The 23,738-nt window shown below is 44.9% G+C and overlaps 1 protein-coding gene across 1 annotated transcript in view; it reads left to right on the forward strand.

Moving 5' to 3' along the window:
• The window catches only part of LOC119160954 (uncharacterized), an 86,489-nt gene extending 67,523 nt beyond the window's left edge, over positions 1-18,966 (forward strand). Inside the window, exon 3 of the mRNA XM_037413235.2 lies at positions 17,133-18,966. Within this exon, the coding sequence (XP_037269132.2) occupies positions 17,133-18,304 (1,172 nt within the window). The 3' untranslated portion in view covers positions 18,305-18,966. The remainder of the gene's footprint in view (positions 1-17,132) is intronic.
• Positions 18,967-23,738: the final 4,772 nt, after the last annotated feature.

The raw sequence follows: 23,738 nt of genomic DNA on the forward strand, positions 1-23,738 counted from the left end.
CCGGTGTTTCGAGTAGTGTCAATGTCAGTGGTGTTTGCCACGATGAATTGATGATGGTAAGCTCCGATTGCGGTGTCTCTTTCCACTCCCAAGCAGTGCTGGCGTTGTGCGTAGGGCACACCTGTCATTGCCACGGGCCAGCCTTGGGATGGTAGATTCGGCTCGAGGATTCATTGATATCGAGGGAGCTTATAGTACGAGCATTTTTGTTCAAGGTACGGCACTGTTGCAGGATAGAGGCACACACGCGCATTGCGCACTCTGTGAAAAGAAGAGGCCAGGAAGGATCATCAAAATGGTTGCTCGGATGAACACGGGCATGGCAAGTGGAAATTTGTGAGACGCCTGCTTAGCGGCACAGCCACCAAGCCCACCCAGAATCCGCACCACCACGCTCCCCTTTCTACGATGAACTCTCACTAAATTCTTCTTTGAGAGTAGTAGTGCTGTAGCTCTTCACCGAACAATACTCTGGCCAAAGAGATTTCCTTTGATGCTTGCTTGAAAGTCTATGCGTTTTCTGTATAGATTACATCAGGCAAGCCACGAACGACGAGCTATAAATCCGTGAAACGTGAGAGCTTTTTAATGAAAGGTCGGTGGCTAATTCAAGATGTACTGCTTTTGTGATGGCACAATTAAAGAGTAGAGTGTAGTGTCTGGTGTAACTACCTTTCACATAAAGTGGTCCAGCAAAATATATTCCAACCGCTTAAAAGGGATCTGATCGGCGTACTCATTCTCTTGGTAAGAATACAACAGGTGCCCTGCTTGGCTTTGAGTGGCTCTTGAGACAAGCGTTGCAAGCTCTGATAATCTTCACCATTTGTCATCCGCACAGTACCCAAAATTCTTCTCGAAGTTCAGAAAGGGTATCTTGTAGGCCTTCGTGGAGTTTTCACTTATGAATATCTCTTACTTAATATTTGTAAACTGATAAAGTGGAAGCAGCAAAATAGGGTGCTTGACTTCTGCTTTCTCTGAGAATTGCAGTCATTCCCTTACACACAACCGTCGTTTCTTGTCGAGAAAAGGATGAAGCATTGCTATATCGAACTTGTTATGCAACTGTTGTTCTTTTCCAATTTGACAGGTTTCTTCCGCATAAGCGTCCTCTTGAGCCACCTTTACCCAGTAATCTTCTATGTCGCAGATTTTTTTAGCTGTGAAGTGCGCTTTGCCACTGATACGTGCATACTTGCAACTATTTATAAAAAGAAATACCCAGGCAGTTATTCGTAATACTTTCTTCAAGCATAAGTGATGCTGAAGGTCCAAAATAGGCATGTATGTTCTCACACGTAGAACTTGCACGACAACTTCAACTTCATTTAAGTTTACATGATCACAAGGTAAGTTTTGAAGACTGCTCGTGGGCCATCTATCCTCCATTTTCGTTAACCATGGTGGTACTGTTCATCACAATGTGTTTTTCTTCAGAAGTTGCACTGGTACTTACGTGTGAGGTAATCTGCCGGATTATACATACAGGGGGAGTCGCCATTGGCAACTCGGAGAACATCCTTGAATATCAGTGTACTTGTCACAAAGCTTTCCATTTCTTTGGGGATCCAGTCTAGTGCGACCTTGGAATCTGTCCGAAAGAATGTTTCCAACCTGCAGATATTAAGAACATTTTTCAGAAAGTTCCTTAGGCTTGCTCGAGGCGATGGGCCAAGTAATTCCAGTCTTGGCAAAGTCACTTTCTGGAGAGGGGCCACCCGTGACTTTGCCATAATGAGGGGATCAAAGAATTCCTTGATCAAGGAATTTGAAATATGCACGAGTTTCACATGCCTTCTGACTAGCATCATGAAATATATGAAGTTGCATGTTGTACTTGTTAGCCCAGTGTTCACCCAATGCACGATAGTCATAGAAGGAAGGCACTGCAGATTTGAGCACCATTTCTTCCACTGCACAGCAATGTCTTAAGGCGAATGTATGTTCCAATCTGCTTTTCGTTGCCACAGCTTCTGAAACAATTGCTTGGCCTGAATGCTGAAAGGTGCGACCATTCCCTGTGAATCGAATATTCTTGACACTGCTTGCAGCACAAATATCTCTTACAAGGCCTTTGCCCCTTCTCCAAGAAGCTTAACGCTGATTTTTCTGCTAATGTCATCTGGTCTGTCAGAGGATCCCTCAGGAGCACCAATATCTTGACTACTCCTGCGCTTGCGTCATCTCCTTCAAATGTACTAATGATGTTGCTAAGCAGTTTGGAATTTGATGACCATTTTGTTAAACGCATTCCCGCTTGTTCCATAATAGCATTTGCATCTCTGTATGTTCTTTTTGTTAAATGGACATTTTTGGCTTCAATGAGAAGGTCATCAACGTAGAATGATGCTGCAAACCGCTTGGCCATTTTTTTCGGTTAGACCTTTCACTGCCTTCAAGTGAGATTGTAGTGTGGCGTTGAGCAGCAGTGGATTTGACACGGTGCCATAGGAAACCTTTGTCATGGGCCGTTACTCTACTTCAGGCTCAGCATTACTCTCAGAGTGTATTCTTTTTAAACCATAGTAATCTTTGTGCATTTTTGTCTTCCATTTCATGCTAATGTGAAGAAAGGCTTTCTCTATGTCAGCTGTCAGAGCAACACAGTTCAGGCAATAGCGTATGAGAAGAGTAACCAAGTCAGTTAGTAGCTTTGGTTCCTTCTCGAGATGCTCATTTAGAGACGAGGAATCAGGATCCTGAAAGGATGCATCAAAAACTACTCTTACTCGTGCTGTCATGGCCTCGGTTCGCACAACTGCATGATACGGCATATAGTAAATCCGAGATGATTGCTCCGCAACTTGATTAGTTATGCTCTCGGCATGCCCTATCTTCATATACTTCCTGATCGTGGCATCATATTCCACGGCAAACTCTGGATTGCTCTTTATTTTCTTCCCCAATAGTTCAGTCGCTTCATTGCTTGCATTCAGTTATGTAGTTGTCCACAGCTTTCTTTCCACGGAAACACGACTTGACAGGTACCATTTAAGAAGGTAACCTCCTGTTCATATATTCTTAGTACCATATTCTTTTCTCTTTGGTTGGAGTGTTGTCGGCTGGCATAATTCCGATGCTCTCCAAGTCCCAGAACCTCCATAGAATCTCGTCAGTAGAGTCAGCAGACGTACTTTGTCACAAGACGTATACATTCAGACCTGATTCCAAAGAGGTGCATAAAGAAAGTGCCTTTGCAACATCCATCCAAAAGAAGAACCCATTGCCCCTAATCTTTTCTGTCCATGGTATTGCTTCGTCTCTCCCGACATGAATTGCCCAAGCTGATCAGCACCGATTGAAAGGCTGATTCCCGAAACTGCAGCCATGCTTGGTATCAACAACTTATCAGCAAGAAGATAGCAGTTGGTTTCGATGTCTCTGATATGGCCCACTGGTGCTTACACAATATCCTTGCAGACGAACGATACTTCAATGACAGTTAACAGGTACTACTCCTTGGTGTCATATTGACTGCGAAGTTTCAGTTCAACGACATGATGTTGTCTCGGAATGGAACTTGTGTGTCAAAATATATTTAACTGTAAACTGATCCAAATTCTTTCAATCCAAGTGACTTATAGACACATATTCACGAATAAATGTATGATGGCTTCTGTTGTCTACCATGCCATGAATATATGCCTTTTTCAGTTTCCCCATGACCCATGCCTTAAATGTTTGCAATAAGACATTATAATCTACATACGAATGAGAGCTGGTATGCAGGCTGTTTGCAGTTACGAAGCCTTCTTGTTCTTTCTTCTTAGGTTTCCACTTGTGATCATACAATGAAGAAACGTGTCTACCTCCACATGTTTCACACTTTTTTGTATCAGTCCTTGGCTAGATGTCCTTTTATGGTGAATCGATAACATTGCTTCTTGGTAGCCGATTTCTTCAACTTTTCTTCATAGGTAATACTGCTGTCACAAACTAGAGTTGCGTGCTTTGCACATAAAAAAAACAGGCAGTCTTTATCTTTAGATTTCGACGAAGACTGCAAGACCGCTGCTTTTGGTAGAGTGGCGTGCAAGTTTCTTTTCTCTTCAGGTGGACAGGCGCCTTTATTTTCTTTAAAGTCATGAACTTGACTTCTTTCGCAGCTTCCAACTTTCACACCAAGATACGTGAGGAGTTCATGCAACTGTTTCTCGGCTGTGGCCGTCGATGATGAGTCATGCTGTTGTTGTTCAGAGCCTGCAATGTCTGTCGTAGACTGCGGTAACCTTAAGTTGGCTTCTTTCTGGTAATAATCAACGACAATGTCTGTTCGCAATGCCTTCAACAAAATATCCGTTATCATAGTTGCATAGCTGGCAGGACTCAGGTTTAATCCTTTCAGACCACTGATGTGACACTGCACATAATCCAACCGCTTTTGAAGGTTGTGGACGTCTTCCAATGAATCAACAGCTGGTAGTGCACACACTCGGCGCAGATGATCCTGTATGATATGCTGGTCATCTCTGAAACGACTCTTTATAACCTCGATGGCATCGTCGTAGCACTCTGCCGTCGCTTGCAGGCCGGAAGTCACGGTAGCTGCATTCCCTTTCATAAAATTTTTTAGATATTTAATATTTCGCCCTTTTGTCAGGTTTTCATTTTCATAAGCAGAGGCCCTGAACTGCTCCCAAAAGGAAGGCCAGTGGCAGAGCTGTCCGTCAAATGTCTGCAGCTGGAGTGTGGAAAGCTTGATTGCCTTGTGCAGTGCGTGATCCTCGGGCGTCTGGGATGGCCTTGGAGCTAGAGGCTGGGTTGTTTTAGAACAATGGTTTTGACGGAATTGCCACTCCCGAGCCTTTAGCTGACCCAGCCTTCTTAGCACAGCATCTTGATATATTAACACAGCTTCAAACTCTGTGACAAACTTCTCTTCTGGAGTAAGCTGTTCCAGATCAGCATTAACCTTATTTAAATCGGCGTTGTTTCCTGGTAGCCATTAAATAAAAGATGAAATCTTTGCACTGTCAGCACTTTCCATCATCTGTCAGATGAAATGCGTATTCATCTGTCGTGGCGTGGCTCACTTATTTTTCAGCGCTTTGACACGATTCATCTTGTGCTTCAACGAAGCGTGACCGTGCTCACATCAGTCGACTAGTCAGTTATACTGTCACGGTGAAAAGCAGTGGCATATGTCCATTCAGGATGTCCTGTCTGGCTTTCTTCTAAGGTTGCCGCTGTCCTCACTACGTGCTGTCTTTCATTTGAAAGTTCTCAATTAGCACTAGAAGCATGTTTTGTCCAGGTGAGTTTTCCCGACGGGGTTACGGCACCCCTTTGTGAAAGAATTGGTCACGGCATATGAAGAAACAAGACTATATTTTCATTATTTGCAGAAAAAGTCCGAACATAGTTAATGGTGCACACTTCCCCCCTTCTTTCATAAGAGCTCCTGCGTTCTTCTCGACTGTTCATTTTCTCAACAAAAGGTAAATATTCAATATAGCTTGTTAGGCATATTAGCAGCACACCAATGTGACGTACTAATTTATGAATTTCCACTAATGTGGATGTCTTTCCTGACTTTACATGTTTTGCATCAAGACTCACTATAGTTTGCCTTGATATAATGTGATAAAATGAAAAAAAAAGATTAATTGTACAAAAAGCGGGAGGAGGGACACCCACATAAAGAAAAGCGTCTCAGCTTTCTGCTCTTAACTATAGGTTTTGCCATTCCTGCATGCTGGATCAGAGGCATTGCAACCTTTCTACACCTCGTCTTGTTTTGCGTTGCCTCTGGGGTCGACCCACCTTCGACCAAGCAGTGATGTGCTGTGATGTCATCACCGTGTGATGTCGCTATGACCTCTTGGTGTGTTGATCTTTTTTTTATCATTTGTGTTGATGTCATGCATGCTCCCATCAACATCGTGCGTGGCTGAGCCATGTCCGGGGAAAAGGGTATCCTGGGGGTTAAGCCGACGTCGGGTTATTGGACCTTTAAGGCCCCCCGGCAGAGGCAACACACCTCTTTGGCCCTAACTTCACGCAGACGGCACCCCTGGGCTGACCCACCGAAGGGAAATCGGCGGTCGCCTTTTCCTGTCCACCCTTTCCTACCTTTTTCTTTCCTATCTTCTTTCCTTACTGTCCTGTCTTCTAATCCTTTCAGTTACTTCCTAGTTTTCGTAGGCGGCCTGGGTTAACTATAGGTTTTATATCTAGCCTTGGATATATTGTCGGGACGCCTCGGCCGCTGGATTCTACGCCTACAAGAGTATGATTTTGCCATCGTATACAAGTGTGGCAGGAAACATAGTGACGCCGATGCTCTTTCTCGCTGCCCACTACCAGCGACTCCACTCGGGGTTTCCGCAATCAATTCGCACAACACGCCCTCGGAGTCCACGTCTACGGCGGTTTCCTCTCTTGCCTCTATGGACCAGCTGCCTTCGGACGACCCGCACGATTTTTCTTCTCGACAGCTGGCTGACCCATACTGTCGACGTATAATAGGCTACCTCACTGGCAGTTGCCGTCCACCTAATGCGAGGCTCCGTCGCCAACTCTCGCAGTTTAAGCTGGACAACTCGGTGCTGTACCGCAAAATTTACCATCCTGACGGTCAGCGCTGGGTTCCCGTTCTACCCCGATCGCTTCGGTCCGAAGTCCTCAGAGCACTTCATGACCATCCGACGGCTGGTCACCTTGGTTACCACAAAACCTATGATCGCCTTCGAAGTCGGTTTTATTGGCCAGGTATTACCACTAGTGTAGCTCGGTACGTTGGGTCCTGCACTACCTGCCAATGTAGAAAACTACCGACATCTGCTCCAGCCGGTACACTACAGCCTCTTCCATGCCCAGCCACACCATTCGAAGTTGTAGGCATCGATCTTTATGGCCCCCTGCCAGTCAGTGCAGCTGGAAACCGATGGATAGTAACAGCCGTTGACCATTTGACGCGCTACGCCGAGACGGCATCTATCACTACCGGTTCAGCTTCTGAAATTGCCGACTTCATCCTCCGAGCCATTATACTGCGTCATGGTGCTCCATGTGTATTGCTCAGCGACCGTGGAAGGGCCTTCCTTTCACAACTAGTGAACGAACTTCTTCGCGCCTCTGGCACAACTCACAAGACTGCCTCTAGTTATCATCCCCAAACTAACGGCCTCACTGAGCGATTCCACCGCACTCTTGCTGACATGATCGCCGCCTACATTCAACCAGACCACAAGAACTGGGATGTAGTTCTACCATTCGTCACTTTCGCCTACAATACGGCTATTCAGCGGACAACCGGCTACTCACCATTTTACCTAGTTTATGGACGCTCCCCTACTTCTTTGCTGGACGTCTCCTTCTTTACCTGCCATGCGGATTCATCTCCATCCTCTTCAGAGGAATACGTTTTGCGGCTCGCAGAGAGCCGCCAACGTGCTCGTATAAACACTGAAGCCCGACAGCAAGACAGAAAGCTGGTTTATGATGAATCGCATCGTGCTGTATCATTTCAACCTGGAGACGAAGTGCTCCTTTTGATGCCTATTCGCACACCTGGTTTGTGCGACAAGTTCCAGCCACAATTTATCGGGCCGTACACAGTTCTTGAAGAAACTTCACCAGTAAATTATCGCGTGACGCCACTTGTAGCCCCAGCAGATCGCCGTTATCGAACTACTGAAGTCGTCCATGTCTCCCGTATGAAGCCCTTCATGCGACGTTCTTTGTCCCCTTGACTTGCCGCGGCCAGGCTGGCCGCTCTCACGTGGGGGGGGAATCAGTGTGGGCATTTAGTATACCAATCATCTTCATCTGTACATTATCATCATTATCATGTATTGCTTATGCATCCTCATCGTTGTCACGTATCATCATCATCTTGGTTCGTGCATCTCCGCTGTCGGCTGCCGGTTCCTCGGGCCTAATAAAGGTCTTCCAAACCAAGACTTCATAATATTACATTGAGTTATAGCAGCTATGTATGCCTGGCCTCTACATGTGCTACCCAAGCATTGTAGCGTCCATTTGTTGGGCTCGATGGTGGGTGGCTACCATAGCTGCTGAATCATAAAACATTTCATGGGTATTCCCTTCCCTCTACTTTCTGATCGCTCTCTCAAAAGTGACGTCGAGCTCTCTCATATCGCTCTCTCAAAAGTGATCGATCTCCCGAAGTGACATCGAGCTTTTTTGCATCATACAAAGACAATTTCCCCGGTATCATGTAATCCACAGCGAGCGAACCAACAAGCCAGCGAGAGGTGTCTCACCTTTCCTTGTTGCCAAATGCCTCCAATAAAAACTAGGACCCCCCGCAGGGGCGCCTGCGCAAGTAGGCGTTTGGTGTGTAGTGACATCTTGGACCCGAGCTAATAGGGGAGTTTTGGCTCCCTCCCACGCCTAGCCGTGCATGGCTTTGCCGTCTTGGGGAAAAGGGGATCCTGGGTGTTGAGCCGACGCTGGGTGATTGGACCTTTAAGGCCCCCCGACAGAGGCAATACACCCCTTTGGCCCCCGCTTCATGTAGACGGCACCCCTGGGCAGACCCAACCAGGGAAATCGGCAGTCGCCTTTTCCTATTTCTCTCTCCCTACATCTTCGTCTTTGTCGCTCACTTCTTACCTGTCCTGTCGTCTTCTCTTTTCCGTTTACTTCCAAATTTCTTGGCGGCTAAGGTTAACCTTGGGGACTGACCTCCCTTGGTCAGAACCACAGCGTTATAGTAGCAATGTATGGCTAACATGTGTATACGTTCTCCTTGTTCGACTCCATGGTGGGTGGCCAGCATAGCTACCGAATGAACATGGTTTTCTATGGAAAAAAAGTACCCCCCTATCCACAATGATCGGTCCCGTAAAAGGGGTCGCACCGAAGCAAATAGAAACCTTCCGACTAAAGAGAGTGATTACACGTAATTCTTTGTTGTAATGTCATTGACTGAAACTAAGATTCAGAACATATCACCATTCCCGATTGCAAAAGCAATAAAAAAATGCATTGGAAGCAATTACAGTGCAAAAAAATTAATTCAAGAGATCTTCTCATAGAAGTGAAAAGCAAAGTAACAAAGTGACAAAATTAGACACCTTGGACAAATCGGACAACATGAAGTCCGTGTAACAGCTCACCGATCTCTCAATTACACGCGAGGTGTAATATCGGACAATGAACTGCTCAAGTGCACTGACGCAGAAATTGAGGATGCTTTAGCGGATCAAGGTGTACTTGCCGCATAAGCAATCATCATTCGTAGAGATAAGAAGAAAACCCGCACAAGGAATGTAATACTAACATTCGCAAGCACGACGCTTCCTGCTGCAGTTAAGGTAGCGTACCTTTACCTACATGTGAGGCCCTACATACCTAATCCTCGCAGGTGCTTCCGGTGCCAGAGGTTTGGGCATGGGTCTCATTCATGTCGTGGTAGTCCAACCTGCATGAAATGTGGCCAGAATGAACATGATGATGGCGAGTGCACGAACGCTTTAAACTCTGTGAACTGCAAGGGGCGCCATGCAGCGTACTCACGCTCCTACCCAGAATGGCAAAAAGAAAAAGACATACTTACACTGAAAACCAAAGAAAACATACCGTATCCAGAAGCGCGCAGGCGAGTGGTTCTTGCCCAAAAGAGCACTTACGCTGAAGCGGTGCGAAGGGGGAAGGCACCACTGACGGTCTCTGTGGGCACACAGGTCGAACTCGAGGATCTAGTGGCCACGGTCCGTCCCCCAGACAAGAGCGAAAAAAGGCACCAAGTGCCTTTTTTCTGCCCAAAGCCTCGACCAGTGTTGGTGTCAGCCAACCTAATGTCGAGGCAAAAGCGGTCTCAACAACGGTGCCGAGTCCCAGCCTCACTTGAGGAGGCCACATCCTCGCCAGGTACCAACACTGTTGAGCACCCTGGTGGTGCTGAGTCTATGGACGTGAGTTCATCGGACACTGAAAGCCTGACAGACCCTGCTTTAATCAGCAGGGCGATCAGGCAGCCCATCATTTCTCCCTGCCAAGGAGGAAAAGGGAGCAGAAACACAATTTCGGCCCGACAAAAAATGAAGTGACGAAGCACACGAATAGTGTTGCTTTTTAGCTTATGCACAACTAACTCAAAATACTAAAGTTTATACACATCATTTCACGTAATGGCATACATCATCCATTGGAACTGCAGAGACATGACACGAAACTTAAGCCACATTAAGGACATATTTACAAGCTTCTCTCCTGTAGCATTATGCTTGCAGGAAACGAATCTGGAACCAAAAAACACCAAAATACTAAAAGGTTACACTGTTATTCGCCGCGACCGCTCGCAAAGCAACCGGCTGTCGGGCGTCGCCGCCATTGTTGTCCAAAGTGGTATTGCGGTAAGAGAAGTTATAGTTAAGTTTCATTGAAACGGCTGCAGTCACCATTTTATCACGTAAAACTATTACTATTTGTTTCATATACATTCCACCTCATACACATTTTACTGTAAAAGATCTAGAATTGATCGCAGAACAGCTACCTAAACCTTCTTTAATGGCAGGAAATTTCAATGCGCACAACTTACTATGGGGTAGTGTAAAGACAGACAGTAGAGGGCAGGTAATTGAAGATTTTATTCTTTCTAACAATGTGTGTCTTTTAAACACTGGATCATCAACATACTGCTCTCCAGGCACAGGAGTCAAGAGTTGCTTGGATTTGGCACTGTGCTCAAGCTCACTGTTTGCTAACTTTACATGGGAAACAATAAACAATCCTTACGGTAGTGACCATCTACTGTCGATTGTGAAACTAACATCACCACTTCCGACCATACGCTCTCGACCACAACGTTGGAAGCTTCACAAAGCTAACTGGCCTTTGTTCTCACAGAGAGCTAATGTACAGGATGAGTTTTCTGAACACCTAACAATAAATGAAATAAATTACAAGATCACCGATTGCATACTGTCTGTGGCAGAGCAAGCTATTCCCCAGTCTTCAGGACTAGTGGGAACAAAGCTAAAGCCATGGTGGACCAGTGAGTGTGCAAAAGCCAAAAAACTACAAAATAAAGAATGGTGCAACTTCCGTGGGTACCCCACATGTGACAACCTCCATGAATTCAAACAAGCTAAAGCAAAAGCACGATATATTCGTAGAAATGCAGAAAAATCATCCTGGCAGAAGTACATATCTACAATAAATAGCACAACCACACCCAAGAAAATGTGGAACCAGGTTAGAAAATTCAGCGCCGACTATTCCTCATACGCGATACCCATACTTACAGACCCAGGCACACAGACATCTCTAGAGGAGCAGGCGAACATTTTAGGTGCACATTTTTACACTATATCCAGTTCCGCTAATTACACGCCATCCTTCCTGGCATTCAAACAGACAACCTAAAAACAAAAACTGCTCATAACCGGTGGCCTAGATGAGCCGTACAATGCTCCCTTGACACTCCAAGAGTTAAGCGCAGTGCTTTCGGCGGGAAAAAACACAGCAGTCGGTACAGACAGAATTCATTACGCAATGCTCGCGCACCTGTCTCAAGCTGCCGTGCAAACATTATAAAGTTTTTTAACGTGATTTGGTAAACTGGCGAAATGCCCGCAAAATGGAAAATGGCAACCATAGTACCATTTATAAAGACTGGAAAACCACCGACTTTACCGGGTAGCTATAGACCCATAGCACTTACAAGCTGTATGGCAAAATCATACGAAAGCGTAATAAACAGAAGACTAACGTACACCCTTGAAGTAGACAACCTACTAGATGATCATCTGTGTGTGTATAAGAAAGGCCATTCAACAATCGATCATCTTGTTCGTCTCGAACACACAGTGCTGAGGCCTTCTTGCATAGGCAACACGGCCTAGCAGTGTTTTTTGACCTGGAGAAGGCCTACGACACCACGTGGAGGTGCGGTATACTGAGAGACCTGGCAAATCTCGGAATACGCGGAAGAATGCTTAATTGCCTCTCTGACTTTCTATCAAACCGAAACTTCCAGGTACGGTTGGGCTCCACACTATCGCAGGTTTTTGTCCAAGAAAATGGTGTGCCACAGGGTTGCGTGTAGAGCACTACACTGTTCGTAGTCAAAATGAATTCAGTTAACGAAGTAATCCCACCCTCCATCATGCACTCATTATATGTTGACGATCTTCAGATAGCATGTCGGGCCTCAAGCATATTCACATGTGAAAGGCAGCTGCAGCTAACCATCAACAAACTGACTAAATGGGCAGATCAAGATGGCTTTCGCTTTTCTACCCAGAAAACCGTTATCCTACTTTTCTCACAAAAGCGCGGCTTGTATCGAGACCCTATTCCTAATATCAACAACAGTGTACTGCCACTCAAGTCAGAACACCAATTCCTAGGCCTAGTCTTTGACAGGAAACTAAACTTCATTTCCCACATGAATTACACAAAAAAGAAAGCAAACAAAGCGCTCAACATTCTGAAGATACTATCGTGGAAACACTGGGGTGCCGATCGAGTCTGCCTGTTACGCATATACCGCTTGATCGTGCGCAGCATACTTGACTACGGCAGCGTTATTTACGGTTCAGCCTGAAAATCTTACCTCAAACGTCTTGACCCAATACATCATCATGGATTGTGCTTGGCGACTCGAGCTTATAGAACCTCACCTGTCTAGAGCTTATATGCTGAGAGCAACGAGCCGTGCCTAGAACAAAGAAGAGCGCTACTTACTGTATGCTATGTTTTAAGAACCAGATCGAAACCAAGCCACATATGTCACACTATTGTCTCTCACATTGGTACCAGAATACAATACAACAACAGACCGCACACGATAAGACCACTTCTCCTGCGCTTTGAAGAAATATGTCTAGACTACAAAGTACCGAATCAGGCACTAAGCGTTGTCCAAATGCCGGAAAGACTGGCTCCATGGTTGGACTTTTCGCACTACACTGACTTTGCCTTAACTCTTCTAAGGAAGAAGGAAACTCCACGGGAACAAATTCATGAATATTCTTAAAATACTGTCACACACGGCATAGGGCAGTGATAGAGAATGCCTCATAAAACTTCACAAAAGCCTAATACACACACGCTTAGGCTATGGCTCTGTGATTTACCATTCTGCCGCTTCAAGTGCCTTGAAAATGCTCGATCCAGTTCATAATCTTGGTATCCGGATGGCTACCGAAGCATTCAGGACAAGTCTAGTAGAGAGCCTTTATGTGGAATGTGACGAATGGTCGCTTCACTTGCAAAGGTCATATTTAAGCTTTATGTACTTTCTTAAAATACTATCCGATTCACAGCATCCCACTTACAACACTCTAAATGATGTCAGCTCAGCCACGCTGTATGCACACCGACCTGCAGTGCCACAGCCGTTTTCATTACGGGTGAGAAACCTAAGTGAAGAAATGAATGTCCCCCTTCAGCATGTTTTACTGCCCCCTGCGAGGCTCTTGCCACCATGGCAGTGGCAGGTATAAGAGTGTGACACATCTTTTGTGTAGGTAACTAAGCACGTCCCAGAAATACATGTACTAAGCATGTCCCAGAAATACACATACAAATGCACTACCGAGTACTTAAGTCTAAGTACTCATGCTCTGAATTTTTCACGAACGCATCAAAATCCAACGCGGGCGTTTCTGATGCCGCTGTGGGTTCGTTGTTCTCAGAATGTGAGAGGTTGCACCCACAGACGAGTATTTTTACAGCTGAGGCATATGCACTCCTTTCTGCTGTTAGGTATATTTATTGTATGAAGCTCCAAAAGGCGGTTATCTATACAGACTCGCTTAGTGTTGTCAAAGCTTTGAAATCACTAAAAACAGACAAAAGATCAATTCTTGTCCAACTCTTTTCAGCTCTGTGCAAAGCGTATCTAGCAGAACAACATGTAGTAATATGCTGGGTTCCTTGCCATAAGGGCATTGAAGGCAGTGTGGTTGCTGACAGAATGGAACGGAATGTAGAAACCTTTCTATAGATCTTCCTGCCTTAGATCTTGAAACATTTGTGCGTAGAAAAATGAGGGACTACTGGCAGCAATTGTGGGATGCTAGGGCTTCGAACAAACTTCGCCTAATCAAACCACAGATAGGGAAATGGCCTCCTAGTAGTAAACTGTGACACACTGAGGTCACGCTCTGCCGACTAAGAACAGGCCATACATACGATACGCACACCCACCTGCTCCTTGGCAATGATCCTCCTGTCTGTGGTGTGGCGAGACACTCACAGTCCTTCACACATTATTGGAATGTCGGAGGCTTGACATACTAAGAAGAAAGTACTTTCCCCTGGCGTATAAACAGAATATACCACTACACCCAGTGATATTTCTTGGCTCAGACAGCTCAAACATTGCATGTTATTGCCCAAACAGTTCCGTAGCTCAGCTTCTCAAGAGAGGCTGCTGCTGCAGTATATTTATGAGGCGCATGTCTCCAAGCTTTTGACGTCAAGCAAGGGCCCTGTTGAGGCATTAGTGCCATTTTCAAGAAACACCATTGCAATTTTTAATCTTTTGTCAACTACCTTTAATCTATTTTAGAAATGTAGCTCATCACCCAACCCAGTACACGCACCTAACTTCCATTTGTTGTATATATTTCTTTTAGGTCTTTTTACGGCCATGATATTATTAACACATTATTACTCATGATTCATCGACATCCCAACATAAATTGACATGGCGCTCTTTGGCCAGCCTTGGACCTTGCACCACAAAACGTCATTACATCATCATCATCTTATCGAGATCAATTGAAGTTCAATTCGAAGAAGCAAGACATGTCAGTCAATTTTCGCGTTCGCTGAAGCACTTAAGGCTTTTATCTTTAATGCTTCATGACAATAACGTCGGTCGTCTAAATTCTGCACTTCATGCAATTACTGTCATGATTTACGCTCATGCATTTGTGGACTCAAATGAATGGTTTTAGTGATATGAACTTGAACTTTAGTGATGAAGAACTTGAAAAACCGAAACAATGAAAAAGCACAAGAGTAAAAAGCGAGGGATAAGCGAAACATGAACGGAATGGCGTTTCAGCTTCAAGCAGTGAAAGATGCAGCATGTTCAGAAAGAGATTGCTTTGATGAGGCGCTAGTGGTGCCAAGCCTGAGACCGGGCATGCAGAAAAGGTGTTTCCTTTCTACCAACTGAAAAGCAGGAAAAGTGCGTTCGAAAGCAGATATCATAAAGTACTTCTTCTCCTTACATACCAGGTTTCCTACGGCACGTAGGGAATGTTGTTTCATCTCCAGGAATGCCAATGACTATTTGTTGCGCTAACTGCTGTTGCCTTCCTGATTGTTGGGAGACTGGTGGTTAATAGTACATAGCCAATGAATGGACCTGAACTACATGACATGCATAGTGACAACATTTAGACTCCGACAAGACGACCCCCTCAGGCGCTTTGCCGCAACACTGAGAGATTGCTTTGGCTCTCTGGACATTCGTATCCAATGTCCTTCTGCATCACACTACTACCACAGCTGTTCAATTCTCGGGTTCCTGCCAAATAGAACTGTTTATGTTTTAGGGGCGAAGCTTCTTATGCTGTGGGTCGTGCATCTGTAATGTTTGTAGTAAAAGTAGTAGTAGTAGTAGTAGTAGTAGTAGTAGTAGTAGTAGTAGTAGTAGTAGTAGTAGTAGTAGTAGTATAGTAGTAAGTAGCCACCTTTCGTTTAGCCCTTGGAACGTCCACTGCATGGCGGTACTTCTATATGATGAATACATGATGAAAAGATGTGAGATGGCGGTAACTTGGAATATTCACTAGATGGACAGACGGACAGACGAATGCAGAGACGCATGTACAGACGGACATGGATGGACAGATGCACGGACGGTTGCACGGGCAGACGGAAGTGCCGACTGACTGACTGACGGACACTTTGACCCACTCATCATCAGTCCGTGGATATGCAGTGATTTTTTGTATTGTCCTAATGGAACAGAGTACTTGACTTGAAAAAACAAATAACCTAGTTGTCTAAGATTCATTAATGAAATCACGGTCGCTTGATTACTGTGCTAAAAGTTGTAATTCTTTGAGAAATATCGAATAGAAGGTATAAGTATCGTTGAGTGTGCTCTGTCGTTTGTGCTGGCTTTGAAATGCCCATTGTATTGTGGCGAATGTGTTCTTCTTGTCTCCTAATTATATAAAAAGTTTTGTGCTTCGAATATTGCCAGGAGAGCACTGCAACAAGCCATTGCAACTTACAACGATGGTTTGGTCATGTAGAGACTGCTACATTGTATTGAAACATGAAGTTGAATAGGCTCTTTTTGCCCTTTTAGTCTTTTATAATTAAACAAACTTAAAGAATCTCATTACCACCTTTATTTAAATTTGAGTCATAAACTTTCACAAGTTCGGTTTTCCTTACAAAGCACTAGTTCAGAATGTGTATTTAGTCATGTGTCATTCTGTTTCTACATATATATTCCTGCTAAGAAAAAAAGTTATGCATATAAATTCCCCAGTCCTCAGTAGTAGAACTTTGACATTGCAATTATATATATATATATATAATATATATATATATATATATAAATGACTGTGCGAGTGGCTTTAACATGTGTTGTATGTGTGACATTGTATTCCCTGTCATAACGATGATTTTTATTAAAACAGTATGGAAACATAGTGGGAAATGTGTAGACATTACAGTAGTATAAATAAGCAGAATTTTTGTGATGAACATTAAGTTCCAGGTAGTTCTAACTACCAAAAACTTTATGCTATTGTAAGTGTTATCATTTTATTCACTTTTTATGTTATCAATTTCAATTCTTATGAAATTCTCTATTTCTTTTTTCATATTTTTCAGGTGTTTAGATGTACAGCGTGCACCTATAAGCACTTCCATGCAAAATAAACCAAAATAAGTCATTTCATGTATTAGTGTTTATTTGTGCACGATAAAAGGTACCCTTTAGATATAGCAGTGGAATGTCTTCTAAATTAGATTCAATTTTTTTTACACCTAGTGCAGTATTCATCGGCACCAAAGTTGCAATATTCGTGAAATGTGCTGAATTGGTGTACTGTGGTTGTAAGAGGAGCTCTAGTTTTGGTGGGGTAACGTGATGATCATCTGCTTCGCTCCAGTTTTACGTTGTGTACGACGCATAATTTTCATAGCCTTTGTTTCATCTCGATTTTTTACAGGAACCTTGTCATCTGCGCCTCTGAAGCAGTCTTCTCTATTGGCATTTGTACGAGGTCGACTACAGTCCTGCCAACAGTGCACCTATGTGACTTTGGACAAGTCGGCTATGAACAGACACCTTCAGAACCATAAGAGCCAGCCCCCCTTGCAGTGCCACTTGTGTCCAGCTGCATTCAATGACAACTCCAAGCTTGTATTGCACGTGCGCATGCACACACGATGGCGCCCCTTTTCCTCTGGTCATTGTACTCCACACTTTTCTCGAAAAAGCACCTTCAGTGACCACATGCACACTCACACAAGAGAGCGTCCATTTTCTTGTATATACTGCAATTCAGCGTTTTTGTATAAACGCAACCTTGTTAGTCATATGCGCTCTCATACAAGAGAGCGTCCCTTCTCTTGTGTCCACTGTAATGCATCTTTTATGCAGAAAGCCCACCTCATTGAGCACGTACGCTCTCACACAGGAGAGCGACCCTTTTTTTGTGACCACTGCAATGCATCCTTTAAGCAGAAAGCCCACCTCGTAAAACACAGCCGTAGTCACACAGGAGAGCGTCCATATTCCTGTGTACACTGCAGTGCATCATTTGCGGCTAAAACCTACCTCACTCAGCACATGCGCTGTCACACAGGAGAGCGTCCCTTCCCTTGTATACACTGCAATGAATCATTTTTGCGCAAAAATGACATCTTAGAGCACATGCGCACTCACACAGGAGAGCGTCCATTTTCCTGTGCCCACTGCAATGCATCGTTTATGATCAAACGCCGCCTCAATGAGCACATACGATCTCACACAGCTCACAAAGACGAGCGACCCTTTTGTTGTGACCGCTGCAATGCATCCTTTAAGCAGAAAGCCCACCTCGTGAAACACAGCCGCAGTCATGCAGGAGAGTGTCCATTTTCCTGTGTACACTGCAGTGCATCGTTTTCAGCTAAAGCCTACCTCAGCCAGCACATGCGCTCTCACACAGGAGAGCGTGCCTTTCCTTGTGAACACTGCAATGCATCTTTTTCGCGCAAACATTTCCTCTTGGAGCACATTCGTACTCACACAGGAGAGCGTCCCTTTTCTTGTGTCCACTGCAATGCATCGTTTATGATCAAACGCCGCCTCACTCAGCACATGCGCTTTCACACAAAAGAGCATCCCTTCCCTTGAGTAACCTGCAATGCGTCTTTTTGCGCAAAAATTACCTCTTGGAGCGCACTCGCACAGGAGAGCATCCGTTTACCTGCGTCCACTGCAACGAATAGTTTATGACTAAAAGCCTCTTTATTGAGCATATACGCATTCACACAGAGAGCATCGCTTTTCTATGTCCACTGCAATGCATCGTTTGTGAGGACATCCCACCTCAAGAGACACCTCCGAACTCGTGCAAGATAGTCTATTTTTCTGTCTAAACACTATCTCACTCAACGCATGCGTCCTCACATAGGAAAGTGCCACTTCTTTTGTGTTTATTGCTATGTACTCTTTTGTTCTAAAGAGAACTTTGTCGTGAACATCTGCAACCACACAAAAGAGTGTCCATTCTGCTGTGTGCACTGCAATGCATCTCTTTTGTATAGAACCAGCCTTGTGAAACACGTGTGTGCTCACACAGTGGAGTGTCCCTACTCTTTTGTGAGTTGCAATGCATCTATTTCACAGAAACACCGCCTCACATACCACATGTCTCGTCCCCCTGCATAGAAGCCGTAAATATGTGAGGGGTACCCAAAGGGCACTTGCCGCAGAATGCAAAGTGCCAGTTAAAGGTGAAAGTTAAGAATAATATTTGGGGCTTAATGTTCTAAAATTATCATATGTATATGAGAGACGCCGTAGTAGGCTGCTCCGGAAATTTCAACCACCTGGGGTTCTTTAACCTGCACCGAAACCTAAGCACACTGGCCTCCAACATTTTCCCCTCCATTCAAGATGGAGCCGCCCCAGCTGGAACTCGATTCCGTGACCTTTGGTGTAGCACTTGAATGCCATAACCACTAGAGCCCAATGGCAGAGCAAAGGTGCTAAATAAAGCTTTGAGTTAAAGGTGAGGTGACTGTAGGACCCCGGCAAGAAGTGGTTGCGCAGCAGTTTTAGTTTTCTTTTATTTATTTTATGCAGTAAGCTGTGGGAGGCATGTCAGCCGTTGAGCTGCATTTGCTCCGCCACGCAGCGTTACTTCATGGCACTCAGTCAAAGTGTACAACCGGATCAGCCCTGACCACATAGACACTGCGGTGCCCTAATATCACCCCGTGAAGTGCTGTGGCGTCTTAGACTACCGAGCTCTTCTGGTTCTTGTTTATTCAAAAGAAATAAACCAACCCTCACGTGGGCGACAAAGGGTTAGAGATGGTAACGTCATTAGGGAGGTCTAGAATAACGCACCGCAAGCCTTTGCAGTGCGGTCGTTGCCACTGCGGGCAGAACCACTTGTAGTCTGCCCACAGTAAATCCGAAATAGCGTGCAGCCCGCGAGGCCCGCAAACCGCTGGTATCAAGGCTCAGTGTATCTCTCGCACATTTGGGTTTGCAGGGGGGGGCTAATTCCCTAGATTTTTCTCTAGGAGAAGCAAGCATTTTTCTAAACAATGTGGACGATTGGGCTAGTTGGCGATGCATGATCTAAGTATACTACACAGTAGAAAACACAGATGGGAAAAAGAGGAGGATGAGCGCAGACTATCACCTCATGGCTTATTTATTTCACACTGTATTTATATGACAATCAGGAAAAAAGAAGAAACGAAAATTAGCATCTGAAGAAACGACTAATTTCATACACCTGAAGCACGTGGCAAAATATATTCATTACACACATGCACTATTTTCGAGATAATGAAGCTCTCTATTTAGGGTCCGATCGATGGTTTGCTTATGCAGTTGTCAGGTTCCTGAGCCATTCTCTGTGCTTCAAATGCATCAATATATGCAGCAGGGGATAAACAAACCTTCAGTGATAGTGTGCGCTTGGCTTTGTCTTTTTCCCATCTGTGTTTTCTACTTCGTAGTATACTTAGGTTGTTCTTAAGCTCATACGACATCTCCAATGCTCGTCGCACCTGTGAATGTTATTTTAAACCTTCCTATTGTGACGACCTCCTGATTGCCTCGCAGGACTTTCGGCCTGCACATGAATGGGCCTCTTCCGGAAACCCTCACAATGGGATCCCTCATATTTTTCGCGCACCTACAAGTTGGTGTCAAGACAAAGCGGCGTGCGTTGTGAAAGCGTGGGATCGCCAGTGACCTTTCGTCACTTTCCGGCTTGTTTCTGGTAGCTCTCGGAAGCTAATAGGCATGCGACACGCGAAAACGTGGCTTACGTCATAGTAACGGGTGCCCGTTGGCATCTTTGATGAAAGCTCTTGCACTGGCATGCCTTCGGGCCTCGGCTATTTCCGCACTAATTTTTTCAAGTGAGCTCGTAAGTGGAACCACGTGCGGAGAGCGAGTGGTTCAACTTACAAGGCACAGGAGACAGCAGGATTACTGTACCATTGGCAATAAGTTGACGTGTTACCAGAGATGTCTTTCTTATGGCCGCAAATCCCACTACGCATAGCTTTAAGATTAGATAGTTGTACGCCCACTGAGTTTACCCTTGCCTCTGACTTTCGTTTAGTTTTGTTTAATTTGTATTGTTATTTGGCGCGAGTGCATGAGCCCTCACATGTGCATGAAAGTGCCTCCTCTATAGCACGTTTTTTTCATTTGCCAAGTGTACTTTCATATCCCAGGACAAACAGGCGGCGATTTGCGGAGAGTTCTGTAAGTGCGTAGAATCGAGGGAATAGGAAGCGGCTCCGGTGTTCTGCTAAGCGTTCTGAACCGGGCTTAAGATGTTAGGCACCATCTGCTATGCCGAATCCCATGGGTCGTCCTACAGACGGTTCATTTCCAAAGTGCTTTTTTTTCATAAGTTTTATGTCTGTAACTATGTATTATACTCTGTACATTCTGTAAATATATGTTTTTCTCAGCCTTACGAAAACTTCTTCAGCATTTTTACTTCCTCTTTAAGCGACCAGCAAGTCAATCGCTGCTATCTGCAGAGCGACAGTACGTCACTTCCTCCCACTTTGCCATACCACCTCGGGTGATGCGTCTCGGGTGCCGAGGGGGAGAGTTGGGTTTGCAACATCGAAAGAATTTGAATTTTCCTTTGACAATTAAACTTTGGTGAAAGGTTAGGAAAATTGCTTAGTTCGCCAACTCTCAAAAAGAAAATGGCATAATGCAGAGGTAGCGAAGTGGGTGGAAGAAAAAATAGAAAGTAGGGGCCAGTTTCTTAGAGGCTTTCAGTTATATTGCCACTGCTGCTGTTTGCGTAAGGGACAGAGAAGGTATAGCAGTCCGGTGGTCAGTGCTCTGGGCATTCGGTTACTGCAGAGATGGATTCTTCTTTCACTGCCATTACCCCTTTGGTCAACAACACTCGACAATACTGAATGTTTCATGTGTCGCTGCAATATGCGTATTTTTTATTCGAAACCACTAAGGCTTGAGTATTTGTACGAATGAGTGCCTGCTAGTGTTAACTCTGTCTGCAAAATGGATCAGCGGGCACAGGTACTCGGAATCATAATGGTGCATCTTGAATTCGAAGCAGGTCTTCTGATTCTTGAAATAGACATCGACCACTGACGCTCACATAAAAACAAGACGTTTCGGTCCCACACTGGAGCCTTGTTCACAATGAGAAATTATTGCACATGTATATATATATATATATATATATATATATATATATATATATATGTAAACAAATATGTATGTTTAAGATATGTTTAATATATGACATAGGCAATGTGCACACTTGTAAAGTAAGTTGCTGTTTCATTAAAGGTGCGTGCCGTTGTCTAGATTGTCAGAGTTCAACATACGGCAAAGCCGAGGTCTGACATTTTTCTGTTATTTTTACCTTACGGCACTTCATTCAGTGGTCAGTTGCTTCTGCATGTTTGGCCGATGCATTCGATGAAACTATTTTTTTTTACATCATACATGTGCTGCTGGAATTTGCTGAAAATTGCCTGCCTCTTGCTGATGCAATTTGCACTGCAGTCTGCACACAGCATGCTGTACAGCAGGAGTTGGCAACCTGCGGCTCGCGTGGCAATGTTACAGTGTACTACTTCTAGTACACTATAGCAACGTTATGCGGCCACGGGCACGGCATCGAACCCCATACCCCTCTTTCCCTTGGCACTATATGTATTTGAATGTGTACATGGCTATTTTGACCTAAAATAACATTTCGCTTGTAACCCACATTTGATTGCAACTTTGTGACATATGGGTGCTGGAACTAACCATGATTTCTAATTCTCCCCCAATGTTCATGTGCATCCCCTCCCACTCCTTTTCTGCACTCCCCTCTCTCTCATCTCGTAACGCCACCGCAAGCAGCGTCTGCTACCGAGTTTCGGGGCTGAAAAAAAAATCACCACCCAAGCACACCGTAGAAAATGTTAACCAGCAAAAGATGGCGCATTCAGCCCCAGTGTATAGCAGTGTTTAATTCGATGCTGAACTAAAGCCAATCATTAGTTAGATGTTAGTTCTTCTTAAGGAGGTTAGACACACGTTTGGATTGGGTTTACCACAGTGTTTATTTCCACATGCTGCCAACAGTGCCTCACATGATCACGGTCCTGGAAGCGTGTAATGAGTGGTTAGATGCGCTTCACAATGGTTTAATCATACTGGTTGGTCTCGAGCAATGGGCAGTCACAGGCTTTAGTGAATAGATTCAGGGAATGTCACTCAAATTTAATTCTTGTGAAGTGCTGTGAAAAATGAATTCGAACTTGTAAAGGCCGGTAAACGAACATATATTACCGAAAGAAACTAATCTCTGGTAACGGTACTCAGACTGACAAAAAGATACTGTACACGTATGTTACACGCAGTTCTTAGACACAACAGCGATTTGTTCACGTTGGCCTAATCATCCATCGCACAGCCAGCCAGGGGTAGAACCACTCGGTCGATAACCGGGAAGGGGCAGTGTGGTTTGATGAGCACCTTAGTAGTGCATTGGCACGACACCGGACATCATGACAAGCAGCTGGGTGAGGTGGACGCCAGCAAGTCCGAGAATTGGACAGGAGCCGGACGCCTGGTAGGGAAGCGTTCACGAAAGCACAACCCGTCTGGAGGCTGCCCAGTGATTTTCCTGGGTAGTCCTCGCCAACCCAGATGGTCTCTCGAACGCTGCGTTTGATTTATTCAGTGATTCTAGAAAGGAGAAAAGAAAGCACCTGATTTCTGTCTGCCTCTTGGGCGACATGGCGCAGTGCCTTGTAGGGGAAGGGAAATGAAAGAGGATAGGGGCGATAGAAGTGTGCATGTGTAGAAAGTCGAGGTGTGTTCGTCATGGCCGTAACAGCAAACAGGCGGCAGCAGGTGCAAGGGCAGGTGGTCCCAGCTCAACGGCAGGCAGCAATTCCCATCTCGTCCAGGAACTTGACCAGGCTCCGGAGTGCTGGCAGAGGAGGACGGGACGGGAAAAGCAGATGTTCTAGACTATATATAGTCATTGATCGAGGAAAGGAAAAAGACACTTATTTCTGTCTGCCCGTTGGGGACATGGCAA

This window comes from Rhipicephalus microplus, chromosome 3 (genome assembly GCF_043290135.1).
Source record: "Rhipicephalus microplus isolate Deutch F79 chromosome 3, USDA_Rmic, whole genome shotgun sequence".
In the NCBI taxonomy this organism is placed as follows: Eukaryota; Metazoa; Arthropoda; class Arachnida; order Ixodida; family Ixodidae; genus Rhipicephalus; species Rhipicephalus microplus.